The sequence below is a fragment of the Oncorhynchus keta genome, chromosome 13 (genome assembly GCF_023373465.1).
Source record: "Oncorhynchus keta strain PuntledgeMale-10-30-2019 chromosome 13, Oket_V2, whole genome shotgun sequence".
NCBI lineage: Eukaryota > Metazoa > Chordata > Actinopteri > Salmoniformes > Salmonidae > Oncorhynchus > Oncorhynchus keta.
Window position 1 is genome coordinate 32,967,041 of NC_068433.1, and position 21,808 is coordinate 32,988,848.

At 43.7% G+C, this 21,808-nt stretch overlaps 1 protein-coding gene across 5 annotated transcripts in view; it reads right to left on the reverse strand.

The window, feature by feature from the left end:
* Window positions 1-21,218, reverse strand: part of hdac8 (histone deacetylase 8) — a 46,257-nt gene extending 25,039 nt beyond the window's left edge. The window contains exons 1-9 of one of the 5 annotated variants that reach the window (XM_035783964.2): window positions 20,381-20,693; window positions 20,223-20,275; window positions 19,510-19,640; window positions 9,960-10,101; window positions 9,611-9,723; window positions 9,357-9,434; window positions 8,906-9,014; window positions 8,365-8,537; window positions 6,423-6,517 (exon numbers count right to left, since the gene is read on the reverse strand). In XM_035783964.2, coding sequence (XP_035639857.1) covers window positions 6,423-6,517; window positions 8,365-8,537; window positions 8,906-9,014; window positions 9,357-9,434; window positions 9,611-9,723; window positions 9,960-10,101; window positions 19,510-19,640; window positions 20,223-20,275; window positions 20,381-20,491 — 1,005 coding nt within the window. In that variant the 5' untranslated portion in view covers window positions 20,492-20,693. Of the gene's footprint in view, window positions 1-6,422; window positions 6,518-8,364; window positions 8,538-8,905; window positions 9,015-9,356; window positions 9,435-9,610; window positions 9,724-9,959; window positions 10,102-19,509; window positions 19,641-20,222; window positions 20,276-20,380; window positions 20,694-21,028 lie in introns of those variants that run through there. The other 4 variants (XM_035783963.2, XM_052460023.1, XM_052460022.1 and 1 more) reach the window with 4 other exon arrangements.
* Window positions 21,219-21,808: the final 590 nt, after the last annotated feature.

The window sequence follows — 21,808 nt, forward strand, 5'->3', positions numbered from 1 at the left end:
CACAGTGTAAAGTCTCGATAAGACCCTGGCTAGCCACCTAGCCCCCCCAGTGAAGTATCATGTAAATCCGGCATAGCACTGGTGGAAAAATGAACAATACAGAATGGCTCTATAAAAGGAACATTAGGAACGCCAGGAGACATGGAGTGTACACACACCTTATAACACAAGCTCATGCACACACACTCCCACAGCTGTGTGTGTGTGCGTTCCTGCTCATTTGAAATACACTGGGTGCTTTGTCTTTGTCAAATAGCTGTTTCATAGTGGTTCAGGCAGAGTGTGTGTTGTATCAGTGTGTTTGTGTCTGTGTTTACATTTTTAGTAATTTAGCAGACCCTTGTGTGTGCGCGCGTCTGTTCCCAATTAGCCCCATTGAGTTTCTCCGGTACACCTCCCCCCATCCTGACGCAACTCAACATGCAAGGGATTACTAAAAACAGGAAACACAAAGATGACCAATTTTCCCATGAACCTAACGCTCCCATAGTAGTACAGTCCTGTCTCCTGCTGTGTGTGTCTCCTGCTGTCAGGATATTTGGGTTGGAATGGAACTACAGTACTGAGATGAGGGGGGACAGAGGAGAGATTAAGAGGGAAACTGGAGAGGAAGAACTGGGGGAGACTGGAGCGGGGGGGATGGGGTGAGGTCAAGGAAGACAGAAAAGGGGACTGACTGACAGACAGTTTGGAACGGATCATAACCCACAGATCGGGATAGGGGGAAAGGGATTGAATGAGGGTGACGAGACCAAAAAGATGGGCAGAAAGATGGGGTGAAGAGATACAAGTATATAAGGGGATAGGGTAATACGAATGGGCTGAGAGCCCAAACCCCATAGGCTCCATGTCAAAATACCCAACATGCTCAAATGTCATATCATAGCCCAGATAAATGTACCATACTGTAACTAAATCCCCCCCACCACACTCTCTCCCCTGTATGTCTCTCCCTCCCTCTCCCTTCCCATCTTTCTGTGTTTGGTGGTTTGGAGAGAGACTAGCCTCGGCCAGCATAGAAAAGGAATCCAACCCTTGTTTATTGTTCCTGTTCTCCTCTACATCTCAGAAATGACTACAACTCCAGATATAAAGAGTCAATGTTGTGGAAAAAGCTCTGGGAAAACAAATCGAGAGAGTTCCTAAATAAAATGTCAACCCATTCACATAGCGCACGTAGGCTTGTCTATCTTTCTCTGCAGCCCTACAACGGAGGTCTCTCCCTCGCTGTCTCGATATCCATCTTTCCTTCTCCCACCTCCCCCTCTCCGCAGTCCTGAAACTAATGTCAAGCTCTCTCTGTAGTCATTGTCTCTCTCTCTACCTATCCCCATTCTCTCACTGTCCTTCCTAAATCACCCTTCCCCCAATCCAACCACCCCTTTCTCAAGTGGCCTGGACTTCTACAAAAAGGTAATACAACAGAGACAATAGTCAGTCAGTGACCAGGTCAGGGCCCACTGATCCTCATTGTCCTTGGCGGCCCATCCTAAATGGGACCCCATTTCCTTTATAGTGCACTACATTTGTGATGTACCTCTTCTGTTCTATTTAGAACAGGCTGTTTCTCTCTCACACTCACATCCTCATCCCAGCTCAGTTTTCCGGTGATTGAGGCCAGTATTCCGGGAGCCTAGTACTTCCCCACGAGCAGACGGAAGGGACACGCGCCAGAGAGGACAGGAAGTACCAAGGCTGAAAACAGGAAGTACAGGGGCGGGACAGGCTAAGCCTATAGTACTTATCCTATGTTCAAATGTACATACTAGAATACTACTAATGCATGCTCAATACATGGTTTCATACTAAGTAGTATGTTGTTTGTGTGGATAATGGAACACAGCCTATTCACTACAGCAGGGCTTTCCAACCCCAGTTGTAACTAACCTGATTCATCTTATCAATCAGTTAATTGTTAGAATCAGGTGCGCTGGATTAGGTTTGGAGTGGAAACCTCCAAACCTAAGGCGCTAGCTCTCCAGGAACAGCAGGGTTGGAGAACGCTGTACTAGAAATACCAAAAACCCTGGGATTTTTTTGGTCCTAATAGCCCTTCTACTTCTTACCCATCTCATTTGTGGTCCTTCTGTAGCTCAGTTGGTAGAGCATGGCGCTTGTAACGCCAGGGTAGTGGGTTCGATCCCCGGGACCACCCATACGTAGAATGTATGCACACATGACTGTAAGTCGCTTTGGATAAAAGCGTCTGCTAAATGGCATATATTATTTATTATTATTCTACTGAACTCTGTTTTGGGTATCACGGAGGGGCCTTGGTCATACACAGTCTTGCTGCGGTGAGAGAGGGAAGGGTGGAGGAGGAGGATGGGAGGGACAGAGGGTGAGAGGGAGGGGTATAAGAGGGGAGTCTGAGTTCTGTGTTTGTTTTTGCATGGGGCTGTGCTGGGAATCACTCAGTGTAAATCTGAAAAAACAGACTAAAGAGAAAAAGAGGAAATAAAGATGTTGAATGGCTGGAGACAGACCGGTTCCACACACACACTGAGCTGGCCAAAAGCAAGGCAAGTTCAGGCCTATAGAACCCCTCGAGTGGGTTGGGTCCAAAATAAACTGTTTCCTCAATCTAAGATAAGAACTGAATGTGAACAAACCCACAGGCCAAGTCCCAAATGGCACCCTATGGGACCTGGTCAAAAGTAGCGCATTACATAGGGAATAGGGTGTCATTCAGGGAGAAACCCACAGCCTTCAAAAACAACCGACTCAGCTAATCTCGGCTAGATGACCTTTGACCCTAATTAGTATTTTTAGGTGTTAAAGACTCAGTCAGAGATTAGGACATCGGGGTGAACAGACAATACAGGTCACCTAGCCTTGTCCCTGTAGCCAGGTCCCAGACCGATTTGTGCTTTTGCCTACTCCATTGTCATTGTCATTGTCAAGCCAAAAATTGCATGACAATTCCATAAGGACTTGGCAAAAGAGCAGAAACAGACGGGCACCCGAAGCTACGGGCATCTATTAATAAAAGCCATTTAGCAGCCACTTTTTTCCAAAGCGACTTACAGCCATGCATGTATACGCTTTTTCAATTTCTTTTTTAACTCTCCCTCCATTGATGAAAAGAGAATAGACTAGGGAGATGACGGTAACATTTGATATCGGACTCACCATGTATTCACAGTTAAGTTTAAATCGGGTCCGCTATCTCTTCTACGCTCTTCAACAACCACCCTTCCCACACTTTCAGATATGGTGGTGACTCTGGAGGTTCTGCAATGTCACTGTTTGTATGTGTGTGTATGTCTCTCTCTGCCTGTGTGTGTGTGATGGTCTGAATGGAGGCCCTTGTGTGTCTGGCCAATAGCCCCTAGCCCTGGCACAAACTCCATTGTTCCAGGGGGGTTAGGGGTAGAGGTCGACCAATTAATCGGAATGGCCGATTAATTAGAGGCTGATTTCAAGTTTTCATAACAATCGGTAATAGGCATTTTTGGACACCGATTACATCGCACTCCACGAGGAGACTGCGTAGCAGGCTGACTACCTGTTATGAGAGTGCAGCAAGGAGCCATGGTAAGGTGCGAGCTAGCATTAAACATTTCTTATAAAAAAACAATCAATCTTAACATAATCACTAGTTAACTACACATGGTTGATGATATTACCAGTTTATCTAGCTTGTCCTGCGTTGCATATAATCGATGCGGTGCCTGTTAATTTATCATTGAATCATAGCCTACTTCGCCAAAAGGGTGATTTAACAAGCGCATTTGCGAAAAAAAGCACTGTCGTTGCACCAATGTGTACCTAACCATTAACAACGCCTTTCTTAAAATCAATACACAAGTATAGATTTTTTAACCTGCATATTTAGTTCATATTGCCTGCTAACATTCATTTCTTTTAACTAGGGAAATTGTCACTTCTCTTGTGTTCTGTGCAACAGAGTCAGGCTATTTGCAGCAGTTTGGGCAGCCTGGCTCGTTGCAAACTGTGTGAAGACCAACTTCGCCAAACGGGGGATGACTTAAAAGTGCATTTGCGAAAAAAGCACAATCGTTGCACGAATGTACCTAACCATAAACATCAATGCCTTTTTAAAAATCTATACACAGAAGTATATATTTTTAAACCTGCATATTTAGTTAAAAGAAATCCAGGTTAGCAGGCATTATTAGACTAGGGAAATTGTGTCACTTCTCTTGCGTTTATTGCACGCAAGAGTCAGAGTAACAGTTTGGGCCGCCTGGCTCGTTGCGAACTAATTGGCCAGAATTTAAGTAATTATGACAAAATATTGAAGGTTGTGCAATATAACAGGAATATTTAGACTTATGGATGCCACCAGTTAGATAAAATACGTAACGGTTTCGTATTTCACTGAAAGAATAAACGTTTTGTTTTCTAAATGATAGTTTCCGGATTTGACCTAAGGCTCATATTTCTGTGTGTTTTATTATATTATAATTAAGTCTATGATTTGACCTTTGATACAGCAGTCTGAGCAGCAGGCTCGTAAGCATTCATTCAAACGGCACTTTCGTGCGTTTGCCAGCAGCCCTTCGCTGTGCTTCAAGCATTGCGCTGTTTATGACTTCAAGGCTATTAACTCCCGAGATTAGGCTGGTGTAACCGATATGAATTGGCTAACTAGTTAGCGGGGTGTGCACTAATAGCGTTTCAATCAGTGACGTAACTCGCTCTGAGACCTTGAAGTAGTTGTTCCCCTTGCTCTGCAAGGGCCGCGGCTTTTGCGGAACAATGGGTAGCGATGCTTCGAGGATGGCTGTTGTCGATGTGTTCCTGGTTCAAGCCCAGGTAGGAGCAAGGAGAGGGACGGAAACTATACTGTTACATTGGCAATACTGAAGTGCCTATAAAAACATCCAATAGTCAAAGGTATATGAAATACAAATGGTATAGAAGGAAATAGTCCTATAATTCCTATAATAACTACAACCTAAAACTTCTTACCTGGGAATATTGAAGACTCATGTTAGCCATCATATGTTCTCATGTTTTGAACAAGGAACTTAAACGTTAGCTTTTTTACATGGCACATATTGCACTTTTACTTTCTTCTCCAAAACTTTGTTTTTGAATTATTTAAACATGTTTCATTATTTATTTGAGGCATTATATTAAGTTAAAATATTAGTGTTCATTCAATATTGTTATATTTGTCATTACTATAAATAAAATAAACATTTAATATAATATTTTTTTTAAATAATACAGATACAGATTACTCGTCTGAGTAATCTGTATCGGCTTTTTTTGGTCCTCCAATAAATCGGTATAGGTATCGGCTTTGAAAAATCATAATCGGTCGACCTCTAGTTAGGAGCTGTACTGGCAGCCCAGAAAAGCTGCAGCCTGTTGGGGAAGGAGAGGGGAGCTCTGGCCTCTCTCAGTCTCAGGTACAACAAAGTGCTTTTTGTTTTCCCTTCTCAGAAACTCACTTTGCTTGGTCATTGTGGATAAATATTCCTCTCCGGTGCACGCACACACACGACAATACTACTACAAGTCCCTCTCATTTTTCGCTCACTCTCCTGCTCACCCTCTCCATCCTTTTCTCTACCTCATCCTCTCCAGACCACAGCAGGCCAGAGTTAAATAGTGTTTTGTTTGGGTAGTAGTGGAGGCACACAATAACAGGAGGTAGCTGGCTGTGGAGAGTATGTGTTTGACGGAAAAGGGATACCACTCTTTGATGGCCAGAGCAAGAGGGTCAAAATAGGGGAGACTTTCGGGGGTATTTGATTTTGTGTGGCTGTGTGTGTTGTAGCAGCTGGTTAGACTTGTTTGCTGTAAGCCCCTTCTTAATGAGGTTAAAGGTCACATGATGTAACAGCCCGACCTGGTGGAGGAGAAACAAAAGGTGCCTTTATCATGGCCCACGCACGCGCGCACACACACACTATAGAAAGACCCTCTTTGTCTCAGGAGAGTAAGATAACTACCCCTCACTGTACATGGAACACAAATCTCTCTCTTTGTAGCTCTATCCCTCATTTGCTCCCTTTTTCTACTGATGTAATTATATGGGAATTCGCCAATCTTTCCGCCAAAAGAAACCAGCCCCCTCCCCCGGAATAAAACACACAAGGTCCTTCTAAGAAGACGAAAAAAAGATGAGGGCAGAGATTGATAGAGAAGCAGAGAAAGAGAGGGATGGAGATGGAGAGAAAGAGAAGCACAGAGACCCTCTCTGTCAGGTCTGGAGGGGACAGAGTGGCATTGTCCCCTCTCTCCTCTCCTACTCCCTCCATCCCTCCTGATTCACCTGGAAACAAGCCCTTTGAGGGCCGGCGGCCATCTTTTATTAGAGGGAATGACTCAGCGAAGACTGACCGAAGGGTGTGTGTGTCAGCGTATTTGAGTTTGTGCGTGCATGTCTGTGTGAGGAGCTTTGTGTGTTTGGGGTTATGTATGGTGTGTGTGTTTACTCTCACCTCATGGTCAGGTATCTCAGAGGCCAGTGTTTGTCTTAGTACGGCCCCAGTCAGGTAGGTCCAACAACGGGCCGTGTTGGCTAGGTTATACCCACCTAAAGAGAGAAGAGAGGAAAGAGAGAGAGAAAGAGGGAGGGAAGAAAAAGAGGGATTGTAGTGAGTAAAAAGGCTTCATTGTACTTGTGTAATTAACAGGTATCATCTGGTACAGGGCTGAGGGGTCTGGAGCTTGGGCTGTGGTTTCAGATGTGTGTGTGCCGTTGTCTTTGTGTAAGTGTGCGTGTGTGTGTCGGTGTGTACGAGCGGATATGAGACCCGCCTCCTCCCAGCAGTAGTGTGGGTAGGTGCTAGTCTAGTATGTGGTGTAGACACTGGGCTGTGGTTTCAGGCGTGTGTGTGGGGCTGTGCGTGCGCCAGGGTTTCCGTTAGGATTGCGATTCTTATTTATCGGATATTTGAGATCGGTCATACATATATGCCTTGGGTGCGTAATCCATTAAGGGCGTCCACCCACACAGCCAGCGCCATCAATAAACGAGGATATCGGCCAAATTAATTACATTTACGCGTCCTCAAAAACAGCCTATAATAAATGACAAAAACACAGTTTTTGAAGTGTAGTATATGGAAGACTTTATAGCCTATTGTTTTCTTGATTTTACTTTCCTTAAATAATAATTGTCCACCTCACGGTCAGCTGATGGAGATTTGAGCACTAAAATGCATCAGGGCAAGCCTACGCGCTTAGGCATCCACTGTATCATATTAACATTTTAAATATAAAAAAGAAGATTAGGACTAGCCTCAGAGAGAGAGGGAGAGTTCAAAATATGCCAGCGGCATGCTACGACATCGACATGCATTTATTTATCCTTGTCAGATAGGCTACTGCGTCTGTTATATAGATATAGGCGTACAGGAGCCATTCATTTTTCTTTCAGAATATTTTTTCCAATAAAATCTAAGCATTATATTGTTAGATTACATGAGTAATTCTGGTAGACTTAAAAAGAAATCCTCACCTCAGTGCGCTGGCCACACTGCCTTCATATAATAGGCCTGCAGTATAATAGGCTAATAGCCACACCTTTGCAAAAGTTTGAACTTTATTAAGTTAATATCAAAAGTCAAGCAATTGTTCATTGGGGAAATATGAGCAGGATATTATATTGCGGCAATCACAATATTACAGTTGGAACTTAATTTGGCCAAAGAAAATGTCTCAACAGAATAAAACAAAACACATGCTAACTGGTTTAAACCTTCAAAAGTTTTGAACAGGCTATATTGCAGCAATTACCAAGAAAGGCTAGTGCCTACCTTACCCAACAAACAGCAGCAATATGGTAATAATATTTATTTTACAACAGGCCTACTTCTAACCTAGGGAGCACAATTAAAAAGACAGATTTAACTTAATTCAGCCAAAGAAGAAGTCTAAACAAAATACGTTTGGCACATTTAAAAACCTGGATTAAATGAGTAAATAGGCCTACAATAACAACAATGGTATAAAATAATAATAACGGGGGGAAAAAGGCATCCTACCTGAATAGCGAGTTGCCCAGTAGCCTGCTGTTGGCAGCGCCAACATTCTCGTCATCTTTGTCCAATTCAATATTAAAACTTGTCCCGTTGTAGGGGACTACTCTCTAACTTTTGTTTTACTTTAATGAAAAAGGCTTCCATCCTCGCAATCAACAGTAGACCAAGGCCTCTCTCTCGATCTTTCCCTCTCCTCACTAGCAGGTGCATGGACGTTAGGCAGCGGGCACGGAGTGAGAGAAAGGTGCTTAAGCATGATTTTGGCATGTATGGTATGCAGCCCCAGACAATTTGGCCGGCTACCATTTTATTCATCAGCTTTAAAATGTATTTTTTCAGCCCAAAGCCGACAATTACCAGCTAACAGAAACCCTGGTGTGTGTGTTGTCAGACCCACCTCCTCCCAACAGCAGTGTGGGTAGGTGCCAGTCGAGTACGTGGCAAAGACACTGGGCCACCCCTACAGGGGTCATGTTGAAGGAGCACATGGGGTCCCCGGCCATGGTGTCAGCTCCCAGCTGCATCACTACTGCTTCCGGTTTAAACAACGCCTGCACTTCCTGCATCACACTGATCGGTACAACAATCATCAAAACAGAGGTTAAATATTAACACAACAATTATAATATAAGACGGTTACAGTTAAGACTATGTACTGAACACAATGTTTTCATTTGACTTCAAAAATGGTTGTTTCCATAGCATATAAGATATACAAAGACGATATCACGGTTCTGCAACAAGAAAAACAGTTGCAGAGTATCAACAAAACTTCTAACATGCAATTCTAGCTTATTAGGTCTGTAAATCGCCGTTACTGAGAAAGCAGAGGACATGCAGCATGTCTCTGATGTTGCTGATAGTGTTAACCATTAAAAGATGACATGTATCTTATGTCATAACCAGCGTAAATAAAAAAAATAACTAGCTTTAATAACCTGGTGAAGACGTGGAAATATCTGTCGTCTTTGATGCCGTCATCCAGAGGGACGTTGACAGCGTACCATCTTCCTTTGCCCATCCCTGTGTCACACAGGTCCCCTGTACCTAAAACAGGATGGTAGGGTTACTATGACAGAAAGAGAGTGGGAGTATAATGTATCAATGTTTCTCAAACTAGTTGGTTGATTTCTCAGATTGTTAGCGGATTTCACACCTATTTTAGTTGTACAGTTTTAAGTTTTAATGCAAGCGGTCCCCCAAGGAGGAAGGACCGCATGTAAAGGAAGCTTATGATGAAATGGAGGGTGATATGCACATCCTAAACTTGAGAATACCAGTGCTAAGCTAAACAATAATACTGAAATAAAGTAATGAGATGCCCGCACACAGAAGATTTCCAACTGTAGTAGAAAGGTCGTTAGTACTGTATTAGGTGTAGCCACTGACCTGGGAAGAATCCGGGGGAGAACTTGTGCAGAGACACAGTCATCACTTTGGAGGTAAAACTGAAGGCATCTTCCACACCTGAGAAAAATTACATTGTTCTCTAAAAACACAATGATTTTGTTCCTTGATAGAGCAAAACAATTAACCGTAGCAAAACATTTGTATCCACATACAGTACTCATATGGAGATAATATTTACACAATATCAATGCACATTTAGAGAATTCAGGTAAAGGATAAAGGGGTGTGTGTACCATCTCCATGATGAAGGTCCACATCCACATAAAGAACTCTCTCATATTTCTCTCTCAGCTTGAGAATCCCCAGCACAGCATCATTCACATAACAGAAGCCTGATGCCTCATCCCTGCGAGAGAGAGCGGGGAAAGAGAGAGAGAATGGAGGAGAGAGAGAGAGACGCAGAAAATACTTAAAAGCATTGCTGTCTTTTCAATGACTTATAGAGAGAGACCTTCTGTGTTGACGATCATATATGTCTAACATAATTCAGTGTGTCCTCCTGTTAGGAACGCTTTGGTAACACATTCATCAACATGTCACCCTGGTCCTTGTCCGGTCACCTCACACACAGTTTAACCTTACTTCTTGGCGTGGTGCCAGCCTCCTGCCCAGTTGATCGCCACTTCACCCCTCTTATCCAGCAGGCACTGGGCAGCAGTCAGGGTGGCACCACCGACCGCTGCAGCATAGTCATAGATACCCTCCACCACCGGGCAGTCATAACCTGGCGAAAGGAAGAGAGAGAAGCAAATGACAGAAAAGTAAATAAGCAAAAGAAGTGGAAACATATGCGAGGAGAGAGAAACACACTATGGAAAAAGGAACAGCATGGCAGAAATCAGCTCAAAGTAATTTAAGAATCCATAGACTAACCACTTCTGGGAAAACAAGTGTGTGGTTAAAATTGGCAAAACACACACACATATCTCTTTCCACAGGCCCGGAGGGTGAGACAAGGATGCAGCTTAAGCCCCACCCTCTTCAACATATACATCAACGAATTGGTGAGGGCACTAGAACAGTGCGCAGCACCCGGCCTCACCCTAGTAAAATCTGAAGTCAAATGTATACCGTTTACTGATGATCTGGTGCTTCTGCCACCAACCAAGGAGAGCTTACAGCAGCATATAGCCCCAGATTAGAGGTCGACCGATTAATTAGGGCCGATTTCAAGTTTTCATTAAAAAAATTTACACCATTATTTAAATCTTTATTTAACTAGGCAAGTCAGTTAAAGAACAGTCTTATTTTCAATGACGGCATAGGAACGGTGGGTTAACTGCCTCGTTCAGGGGCAAAACAACAGATTTTCACCTTGTCAGCTCGGGGGATCCAATCTTGCAACCTTACAGTTAACTTGTCCTTGTGCACACCACAAGTAGACTGCCTGTTACGCAAATGCAGTAGGCCAAGGTAAGTTGCTAGCTAGCATTAAACGTATCTTATAAAAACAATCATAATCACTAGTTAACTACACATGGTTGATGATATTACTAGATATTATCTAGCGTGTCCTGCGTTGCATATAATCTGACTGAGCATACAAGCATCTAAGTATCTGACTGAGCGGTGGTAGGCAGAAGCAGGTGCGTAAACATGAATTCAAACAGCACTTCCGTGTGTTTTGCCAGCAGCTCTTCATTGTGCGTCAAGCATTACGCTGTTTATGACTTCAAGCCTATCAACTCCCGAGATGAGGCTGGTGTAACCGAAGTGAAATGGCTAGTCAGTTAGCGAGCGCTAACAGCCTTTCAAACGTCACTCGCTCTGAGCCTGTGGTTGTTTCCCTTGCTCTGCATGGGTAACGCTGCTTTGAGGGTGGCTGTTGTCGATGTGTTCCTGGTTCGAGCCCAGGGAGGAGCGAGGAGAGGGACGGAAGCTATATACTTGATTTTAATGTATTATATTAAGTTAAAATAAGTGTTAATTCAGTATTGTTGTAATTTTCATTACAACAAATACATTTAAAAAAATATATAAATCAGCCGATTTAATCGATATCAGCTTTTTTGGTCCTCCAATAATATATATCGGTGCTGAAAAAAATTCATAAATCGGTCGACCTCTACCCCAGAAGTTCCAAAAAAGGTCCACTTCCCAGGACCACAAATACAAATTCCATTTAGACACCGCTGCCCTAGAGCAGTAATTCCCAAAATGGGGTACATGTACCCCCGTCGTGGGTATGCCAAATAACAATGCGAGTCACATTTAGTTTTTTTTACAATTTACCATTTTCAAACAGTCCATTTACAGTGGGCTCCAAAAGTACTGCCACCCCTGACTGGCAAAGCACAAACAATAATTTTAAAAATAAACAATATAATTAGAGAGAAACTCAATATCAACATGAGAAATACTGTACTTTATTAATGTTTCAATGGAACCAACCAAAATGATACAAATATTTATTACAAAACACATTTCACCAAAATCAAGCTTTCATAATTATTGGTACTCCTCATTTAGAGCAACCACCTCTTCCATGGATAACATCATGGAGTCTTTTCCTATAATTTTTTTATAAGGTTAAGGAACACATTTGGAGGAACTTTGGACCATTCCTCTATGCAGATCCTTCACATTCTTGGGTTTGCGCTTATCAACTGCCCTCTTCAACTCAGCCCACAGATTATCGATTGGATTGAGATCCGGCGAATGAGATGGCCATGGCAGAACATTGATTTTGTTGTCACTGAACCATTTCTGTGTGGATTATGAGGTATGGTTTGGGTCATTGTCTTGTTGGAAAGTCCACCTATGGCCAAATCCATGATAATCGAAAACTTCAACAAGCATTTCTCAACGGCCAGCCATGCCTTCCTCCTGGCTACTCCAACCTCGGCCAACAGCTCAGCCCAGCCCCCCAACGCAGCTACTCGCCCAAGCCTCCCCCGGCTTCTCCTTTACCCAAATCCAGATAGCAGATGCTCTGAAAGATCTGCAAAACCTGGACCCGTACAAATCAGCTGGGCTTGACAATCTGGACCCTCTATTCCTGAAACTATCTGCCGCCATTGTCGCAACCCCTATTACCAGCCTGTTCAACCTCTCATATCGTCTGAGATCCCCAAGGACTGGAAAGCTGCCGCGGTCATCCGCCTTTTCAAAGGGGGGGACACCCTGGACCCAAACTGTTAGACCTATATCATTTAACATTTACATTTAAGTCATTTAGCAGACGCTCTTATCCAGAGCGACTTACAAATTGGTGCATTCATCTTATGACATCCAGTGGAACAGCCACTTTACAATAGTGCATCTAAATCTTTTAGGGGGGGGGGTGAGAAGGATTACTTATCCTATCCTAGGTATTCCTTAAAGAGGCGGGGTTTCAGGTGTCTCCGGAAGGTGGTGATTGACTCCGCTGTCTTGGCATCGTGAGGGAGTTTGTTCCACCATTGGGGGCCAGAGCAGCGAACAGTTTTGACTGGGCTGAGCGGGAACTGTACTTCCTCAGTGGTAGGGAGGCGAGCAGGCCAGAGGTGGATGAACGCAGTGCCCTTGTTTGGGTGTAGGGCCTGATCAGAGCCTGGAGGTACTGAGGTGCCGTTCCCCTCACAGCTCCGTAGGCAAGCACCATGGTCTTGTAGCGGATGCGAGCTTCAACTGGAAGCCAGTGGAGAGAGCGGAGGAGCGGGGTGACGTGAGAGAACTTGGGAAGGTTGAACACCAGACGGGCTGCGGCGTTCTGGATGAGTTGTAGGGGTTTAATGGCACAGGCAGGGAGCCCAGCCAACAGCGAGTTGCAGTAATCCAGACGGGAGATGACAAGTGCCTGGATTAGGACCTGCGCCGCTTCCTGTGTGAGGCAGGGTCGTACTCTGCGGATGTTGTAGAGCATGAACCTACAGGAACGGGCCACCGCCTTGATGTTAGTTGAGAACGACAGGGTGTTGTCCAGGATCACGCCAAGGTTCTTAGCGCTCTGGGAGGAGGACACAATGGAGTTGTCAACCGTGATGGCGAGCTCATGGAACGGGCAGTCCTTCCCAGGGAGGAAGAGCAGCTCAGTCTTGCCGAGGTTCAGCTTGAGGTGGTGATCCGTCATCCACACTGATATGTCTGCCAGACATGCAGAGATGCGATTCGCCACCTGGTCATCAGAAGGGGGAAAGGAGAAGATTAATTGTGTGTCGTCTGCATAGCAATGATAGGAGAGACCATGTGAGGTTATGACAGAGCCAAGTGACTTGGTGTATAGCGAGAATAGGAGAGGGCCTAGAACAGAGCCCTGGGGGACACCAGTGGTGAGAGCGCGTGGTGAGGAGACAGATTCTCGCCACGCCACCTGGTAGGAGCCACCTGTCAGGTAAGACGCAATCCAAGCGTGGGCCGCGACGGAGATGCCCAACTCTGAGAGGGTGGAGAGGAGGATCTGATGGTTCACAGTATCGAAGGCAGCCGATAGGTCTAGAAGGATGAGAGCAGAGGAGAGAGAGTTAGCTTTAGCAGTGCGGAGCGCCTCCGTGATGCAGAGAAGAGCAGTCTCAGTTGAATGACTAGTCTATATCCATCCTGCTCTGCCTATCTAAGGTCTTCGAAAGCCAAGTCAACAAACAGATCACTGACCATCTCAAATCCCACCGTACCTTCTCCGCTGTGCAATCCGGTTTCCGAGACAGTCACGGGTGCACCTCAGCCACGCTCAAGGTACTAAACGATATCATAAGCGCCATCGATAAAAGACAGTAATGTGCAGCAGTCTTCATCGACCTGGCCAAGGCTTGACTCTTGTCAATCACCATATTCTTATCGGCAGACTCAGTAGCCTCGATTTTTCTAATGACTGCCTGCAACTACTTTGCAGACAGAGTTCAGTGTGTCAAATCGGAGGGCATGTTGTCCGGTCCTCTGGCAGACTATGGGGGTGCCACAGGGTTCAATTCTCAGGCCGACTCTTTACTCTGTATATATCAATAATGTTGCTCTTGCTGCGGGTGATTCCCTGATCCACCTCTACGCAGACGACACCATTCTGTATACTTCTGGCCCTTCATTTGGCAACAGTGTGCTATCTAACCTCCAAACGAGCTTCAATGCCATACAACACTCCTTCCGTGGCCTCCAACTGCTCTTAAACGCTAGTAAAACCAAATGCACGCTTTTCAACCGTTCGCTGCATGCACCCGCACGCCTGACTAGCATCACCACCCTGGATGGTTCCGACCTAGAATATGTGGACATATATAAGGACCTAGATGTCTGGCTAGACTGTAAACTCTCCTTCCAGACTCATATCAAACATCTCCAATCTAAAATAAAATCTAGAGTCGGCTTTCTATTCCGCAACAAAGCCTCCTTCACTCACGCCGCCAAACTTACCCTAGAAAAACTGACTATCCTACCGATCCTCGACTTCGGCGATGTCATCTACAAAATAGCTTCCAATACTCTACTCAGCAAACTGAATGCAGTTTATCAGTGCCATCCGGTTTGTTACTAAAGCACCTTATACCACCCACCACTGGGACCTGTATGCTCTAGTCGGTTGGCCCTCGCTACATATTCGTCGCCAGACCCACTGGCTCCAGGTCATCTACAAGTGCATGCTAGGTAAAGCTCCGCCTTATCTCAGTTCACTGGTCACGATGGCAACACCCACCCGTAGTACACGCTCCAGCAGGTGTATCTCACTGATCATCCCTAAAGCCAACACCTTATTTGGCCCCCTTTCCTTCCAGTTCTCTGCTGCCTGTGACTGGAACGAATTGCAAAAATCGTTGAAGTTGGAGACTTATCTCCCTCACCAACTTTAAACATTTGCTATCTGAGCAGCTAACCAATCGCTGCAGCTGTACATAGACCATCGGTAAATAGCCCACCCAATTTACCTACCTCATCCCCATACTGTCTTTATGTACTTTTCTGCTCTTTTGCACACCAGTATCTCTACCTGCACATGACCATCTGATCATTTATCCCTCCAGTGTTAATCGGCTAAATTGTAATTATTCGGCCTACCTCCCCATGCCTTTTGCACACAATGTATATAGACTCCCCCCCACTGTGTTATTGACTTGTTTATTGTTTACTCCATGTATAACTCTGTTGTTGTCGGTTCACACTGCTATGCTTTATCTTGGCCAGGTCGCAGTTGTAAATGAGAACTTGTTCTCAACTATCCTACCTGGTTAAACACATTTTAAAAAATGTAAAAGATTATTAGGACATTTTGGCTGACACTTGTTGGAATTCATTATGCCATTAATCTTAACCAGTGCCCCTGGACCTCTGGAATTAAAACAGCCCCAAAACGTCACTGATCCACCACCATATTTCAATATTTCACCGTGTGTATGAGGTACCTCTCCTTGTATGCATCTCTGTTTCGACGCCAAACATGACAATGCTGTATCTGATCAAAATGTTCAATTTTGGTCTTCTGACCAGAGCGCCTTCTTCCAGTCATAATTTAAATGACATTTGGCAAACACCAAGCACTTGCTTCTGTGTTTTGGCGTCAGAAGCAACTTTCTTCTGGCAACCCTTCCAAAGAGTCTGTGGTTGTGGAGGTGGCAGCCCTTCCAAAGATGCCACCAAGGCCTGCAATTCTTTGTGATTCTTGGGGATTTTGTTGCTTCTCACCATCCATCCTCCTCCCTATCCTGGGTGGCAAAATGCATTTGCGTCCTCTACCCTTGAGGTTTTCAACTGTTCCATATCTTTTTTTATTTTTTTCTCTTTCATAATTGGCCTGACAGTGCAAAACTTACCGATATCTGAATAAGAGAGCCTCATCGAAATTGCAACAAGCGGTCCTGTGAAAATTGAATTTAAATTAGAAGCCACTGACAGATTTCTGGATTGGGCTGAGCTCAGAGTATCCTGTCTTCGCGCTGTTAAGACACTGACGCCCTTTGCAACCACGTACCTATGTGAGAGTGGAATCCTGGCCCTCACTCGCATGAAAACTAAATACAGGCACAGATTGTGTGGGAAATTATTTAAGACAGACTCTCACCAATACAACCCAAAATTGCAAGTTATGTGCATCCTTTCAAGCACACCCTTCTCATTAACTTGTGGAGAGTTATTCGCAATATTCAATGAACAAATAAGTTTATGTAAGATGGCTAAATAAAGAGAAAAACTTGTTTATTATTATTTGTGCCCTGGTCCTATAAGAGCTCTATCACTTCCCATGAGTTGGGTTGTGACAAAAACCTCACACTCATTCTTATGAGTAATAAATGTATCGTATAGTGTGTGTGTGGCAGGCTTACAATGATGGCAAAAAACAACATTTGAGAGGGCACTGACCCTGGTGCTAGAGGGGGTATGCAGCTGGAGGTTGAATGTTTGAATGGGTACGGGACATTAAAAGTTTGGGAACCACTGCCCTAGAGCACACAAAAAAATATATACATACCTCGGCCTAAACATCAGCGCCACAGTTAACTTCCACAAAGCTGTGAACAAGCTGAGAGACAAGGTAAGAAGGGCCTTCTATGCCATCAAAAGGAACAAAATCTGACATACAAATTAGGATCTGGCTAAAAATACTTTAATCCATTATAGAACCCATTGCCTTTTATGGTTGTGAGGTCTGGGGTCCGCTCACCAATCAAGAATTCACAAAAAAAAAAATGGGAGAAACACCAAATTGAGAGTCTGCATGCAGAATTCTGCAAACAACATAAAACATCAAATAAAGCATGTAGAGCAGAATTAGGGCGATCACGGTAATTATCAAAATCCAGAAAAGAGCCGTTAAATTCTACAACCACCTAAAAGAAAGTGATTCCCAAACTTTCTATAACGAAGCCATCACCTACAGAGAGATGAACATGGAGAAGAGTCCCCTAAACAAGCTGGTCCTGGGGCTCTGTTCACAAACAGACCGCACAGAGCCCCAGGACCACAACAATTAGACCTAACCAAATCATGAGGTACAAAAAGATAATTACTTGACACATTGGAAAGAATCAACAACAAAAAAACAGATCAAACTAGAATGCTATTTGGCCCTAAACAGCAAGTACACAGTGGCAGAATACCTGACCACTGTGACTGACACAAACTTAAGGAAAGCTTTTACTATGTACAGACTCCGTGAGCTTAGCCTTGCTATTGAGAAAGGCCGCCGTAGGCAGACCTGGCTCTCAAGAGACAGGCTATGTGCATACTGCCCACAAAATGAGGTGGAAACTGAGCTGCACTCCCTAACCTCTTGCCAAATGTTTGACCATATTAGAGAGACATCTCCCTCAGATTACCACAGACCCACAAGGAATTTGAAAACAAACCCAATTATGATAAACTCCCATATCTACTGGGGGAAATTCCAGTGTGCCATCACAGCAGCAAGATTTGTGACCTGTTGCCACAAGAAAAGGGCAACCAGTGAAGAACAAACACCATTGCAAATAGAACCCATGTTTATTTTCACTTTTGTACTTAACTATTTGCACGTCGTTAAACACTGTATATAGACATAATATGGAGAGAAAGAGAGAGCGAGAGAGAGAACCAGACAGAGCTGTGGAGAAGAAACAAAGGGAGGAAGCAGAAGATAGAGACAATGAAAAGGAAAGGTGGTAAAGGGAGGGATCAATGGAAAGATGGAGATAAGGTGAGATTAAGACATTTTTAGAATAGAAACCTAGGGAGAATCTAAATTATATTTCCTTGATTCCTCATGTCCTCACCTCCCTCTCAAAACACATAAGATCTTCTGCGCCAATGGGCTTTGAGGAGACAAGGAGAGGACACAGGGAACCAATACAATAAAGGAAAAACAATTGAGATTCACCCTTGGTTGATATTTACTATTGAGATTTACCCAAAATCTTAATTCTGAAAGACACATATGGGGTGAAGTGTCTTCTGTCAGTAGGAATGCTAATCTGTCATTTGTATATATTTAAGCATCAATGGAGGTTTTCTAATGTAAATTGATTATGTAACCATATTGTGTTGCCAAAAACAGCCATGTAAACCTTTCGCCCAGTGGTGTGTCGTTTTCTTTTCCAGATTTAGAGCACCCTCTACTGCTAGCATGAGACCATTGCATGAATGTACTTTCCCACTTACCTCTCAGTCATTGATTTCAAAGTTTTACTGTTAACCTACAAAGCATTACATGGACATATTCCTACATCTCTCTCCAATTTGGTCCCGTCATTCATACCAACAGGTACACTACGGTCACAAGACGCAGGCCTCCTTACAGACCCCCACAGTGGAGGTGTCATAATACCCATAAAACCTAGGGGGTCAAACAGGGAAATGGTTCCAATTGTTTTTCTACCATTTATTTTTCCCCATAGGGGATTTTTTTTTAGAAACATCTCAAATAACAGCCTGGACCCAAAACCCAGAATCTCTTGTGGCACAGCGAACACTGCGATGCAGTGTGGCGCCACTCGGGAGTCGTTTCGGTTTTATACGGCAAAGTCTACACCTTGACTCTTACAGTGAAACATTTTGTCCAGCAAATTGTCTAGAAGGGATTGAATTTGTTGTTGCCTCATCGTTTCTTAGTAAGTTTCAATACTACTTTCCTTCCATCTATAGAATTTATTCATATTATTCCATTCCTTTGGCTTTGATGCCTCATGATTGAGTATTGTTCTGTTTGAGTAGACTGATTTTGCTGTGATCTGTTAAGGGTGTCAGTGGGCTGACTGAATGCTCAGAAACTCTCGGTTGAGGTCAGTGGTAAAGTAGTCTACAGTACTACTGCCAAGAGATGAGCTATAGGTTAATCTACTGTAGAAGTCCCCTCGAAGCCTACCATTGACTATGTACATACCTCTCCCCCTCAACCCCCCCCCTTCTCTCAATCCCCTCTCTTGAGCCTGCTGGTCATCTATTAATGTTTGAACATCTTGAAAAACTATATAGCCTTAATGGCCATGTACTCTTCCAATCTCCACTCAGCACAGCCGTGAAGAGGACTGGCCACCCCTCAGAACCTGTTTCCTCTAGGTTTCTGCCTTTCTAGCGGGTTTTTTCTAGCCTCCGTGCTTCTACTTCTGCATTGCTTGCTCTTTGGCATTTTAGGCTGGGTTTCTGTATAAGCACTTTGTGTCAATTGCTTATATAAAAAAAAGGGGCTTTATAAATACATTGGATTGATGTGTGTCAACGTAAGTAAAAGAGATCCTGCTCTTCCCTCTCCTCTTACCCAGGCCAAAGTCCCCGGACTGGGGGTCATCATTGTCTCCATCCTGGCTGATTTTGTGGAGATGCTCCAGGTAGGAGTCTGTGTGGAACTTGGCCATCTCCTCAATGGTCGCAACACGGGGCTTCACAACACTGAAAGAATGAATGGACCATAGATACTGAGGACCATAGATACTGAAGGACTGTTCTTGAGTTTGTATTTAGTTACTTTACAGGATTCTAATCCATATTGTTCGAGAACTGTAGATAGAGTTCAGAATGTGGTACTGGCATTGGAGCAGGATGGTAAGGTTAGCTATTTAACTAGTTGGTTTATTCTAACCGAAAATAATAGCAATAACTTCTCAAATGTCCATATAATGTAGGTAAAACAAGTACCAAATTCAGTTGGTTAAACAAAGGAAATGGCTTAGCTAACGTTAGCCAACATAGTTAGACAGCGCACTAGCTCTGGTCCATACGCATGCGTTCTGCACTTCGAGCTGCATGCTAATATAATGCGCGTTGGCCAGCGCTAGACTGGGGTAAAAGTTGTTTGTTTCCTATTTTGGAGAAATGATACCAGGTGCACTCCATACAGCATTCTACGGTCTAGTCAATCATTTAACAAACTTACCCAGTGCGAGAGTAGAGGGCAACAGAACAACGCCCTGCCAGAGCTAACGTTAGCTAGCTCAATCCCTTATTTTTGACAAACATGCAAAGTTAACTTACCTCATGTGTTGAAGTAAACCATACGCTTCTATGAGTGAATGCACCATACTTGCCTAGACACGGAGTAAAAAAAAATCGTTCAGTACTTGTAAATAATGACCAAAGTATTGCCTCTCTGGCGAGCATCCATAGCTAGCTAGCGTTCCCATTCAACTCACCCGGTTGGGGACTTTTGATAGCGAGTCGCATGTCTCGGTGTATTGAGGACTATAGACATACACAACTTTGCGTTTGGAAGGAGAGTCATTTGATTCTCCTTTACAACTCATTTATGTTAGTTAGTGTACTTCTGTGGATAAAACGCTTGAAATAAGTAAACATGTGTATGAGACAGCTAGTTTCTGCACAAATGCAGATGGTGTCCCACTATCAACATTCCCCGGACAAAACGGAAACCGTGCTACCTGGAACTTATGTAAAGAAAAAGCTTCATTAAACCAAAGATGATGGATATACTGACAAGATATTACATGTCTCTCCGCCCTGACAATGAGAGTCGTTCTCCACAAAGTGGCACGACGGGCTGTCGAGCTCCAACCTACCATTTCTTTGGATCTCATTACTGTAATCTATTTTGGAAGTAGGTTTGTTGACATCAACCGCATGTTTCAATGGAGAGAGACGTTAAACTAGCCTCATACTATGAATAGACAACTCTCTATGTCACATGTCCTACTTATTTCAGTACATTAATTCGTGTAACATATCAGTTTGCAAACAATATATATATATATGAGTTAATAAAGCTGCATACAAACATACAAAAATAAATCTAGAAATCTATATTATTCAATTATTGCACCCACACGACTCACGCGCGCCAACGAGCATCTGCGTTGCCAAAGGTCTAAAATGTAAGTCAGTTCTATTTCTGACGCAGATCGTGCTGCAAGTCCTGCCTCTCCCATCTCCTCATTGGTAAGACCCTCTGAAACTCTCGAGAGTGAAGAAGGTAAAGACTCGACCAAACATTCACAGTCTACAGCTGGTTATGTAAAGTAGTCTGGGAAAATTTGACCAAAGACGAGAGGGAAGAAAAGTTTTCCTCTCACCACTATGTGGGACACCTGAAGTATCCATTCTAAGAACACTCCAAGACAAACAAACCTACAACTAAGAAGGACATTGTGACCTCTGGTGGACAACCAGAGACTTACATCGAACTACTCCCCATAGACTGATAAAGGTTTCAACAGAGAGACGACAGAGAAAGACATCTATGCATGAATATATATTGCATTTCCAATCCGAATGAGCGGTTGTTACAGTGCTTATATTCATATACCCATGAGCGTAGCTTCCAAATGTATGTATGGTAAGTTGACTCTCTTTGTTTCTCCCTCTCTCCTTACCACCCCTCCCCTTCCATTGGGTAACCAAATGGTCATGCTTTTGTTAGTTCAATAGGGACCTGTTTTCATTGCATTATGTTAATAATCAATAACCTATACTGTGTGTGTGTGTGTGTTTATGCATTTCTGTGGTTATTTAGTTAGTAAATAAATAAGCCAATTTGTGTATTGCTGATTCATCACTTAGGTTAGGGTTCTTGCGGATCCAGGAATACTGTGATATTCAGAATGAGA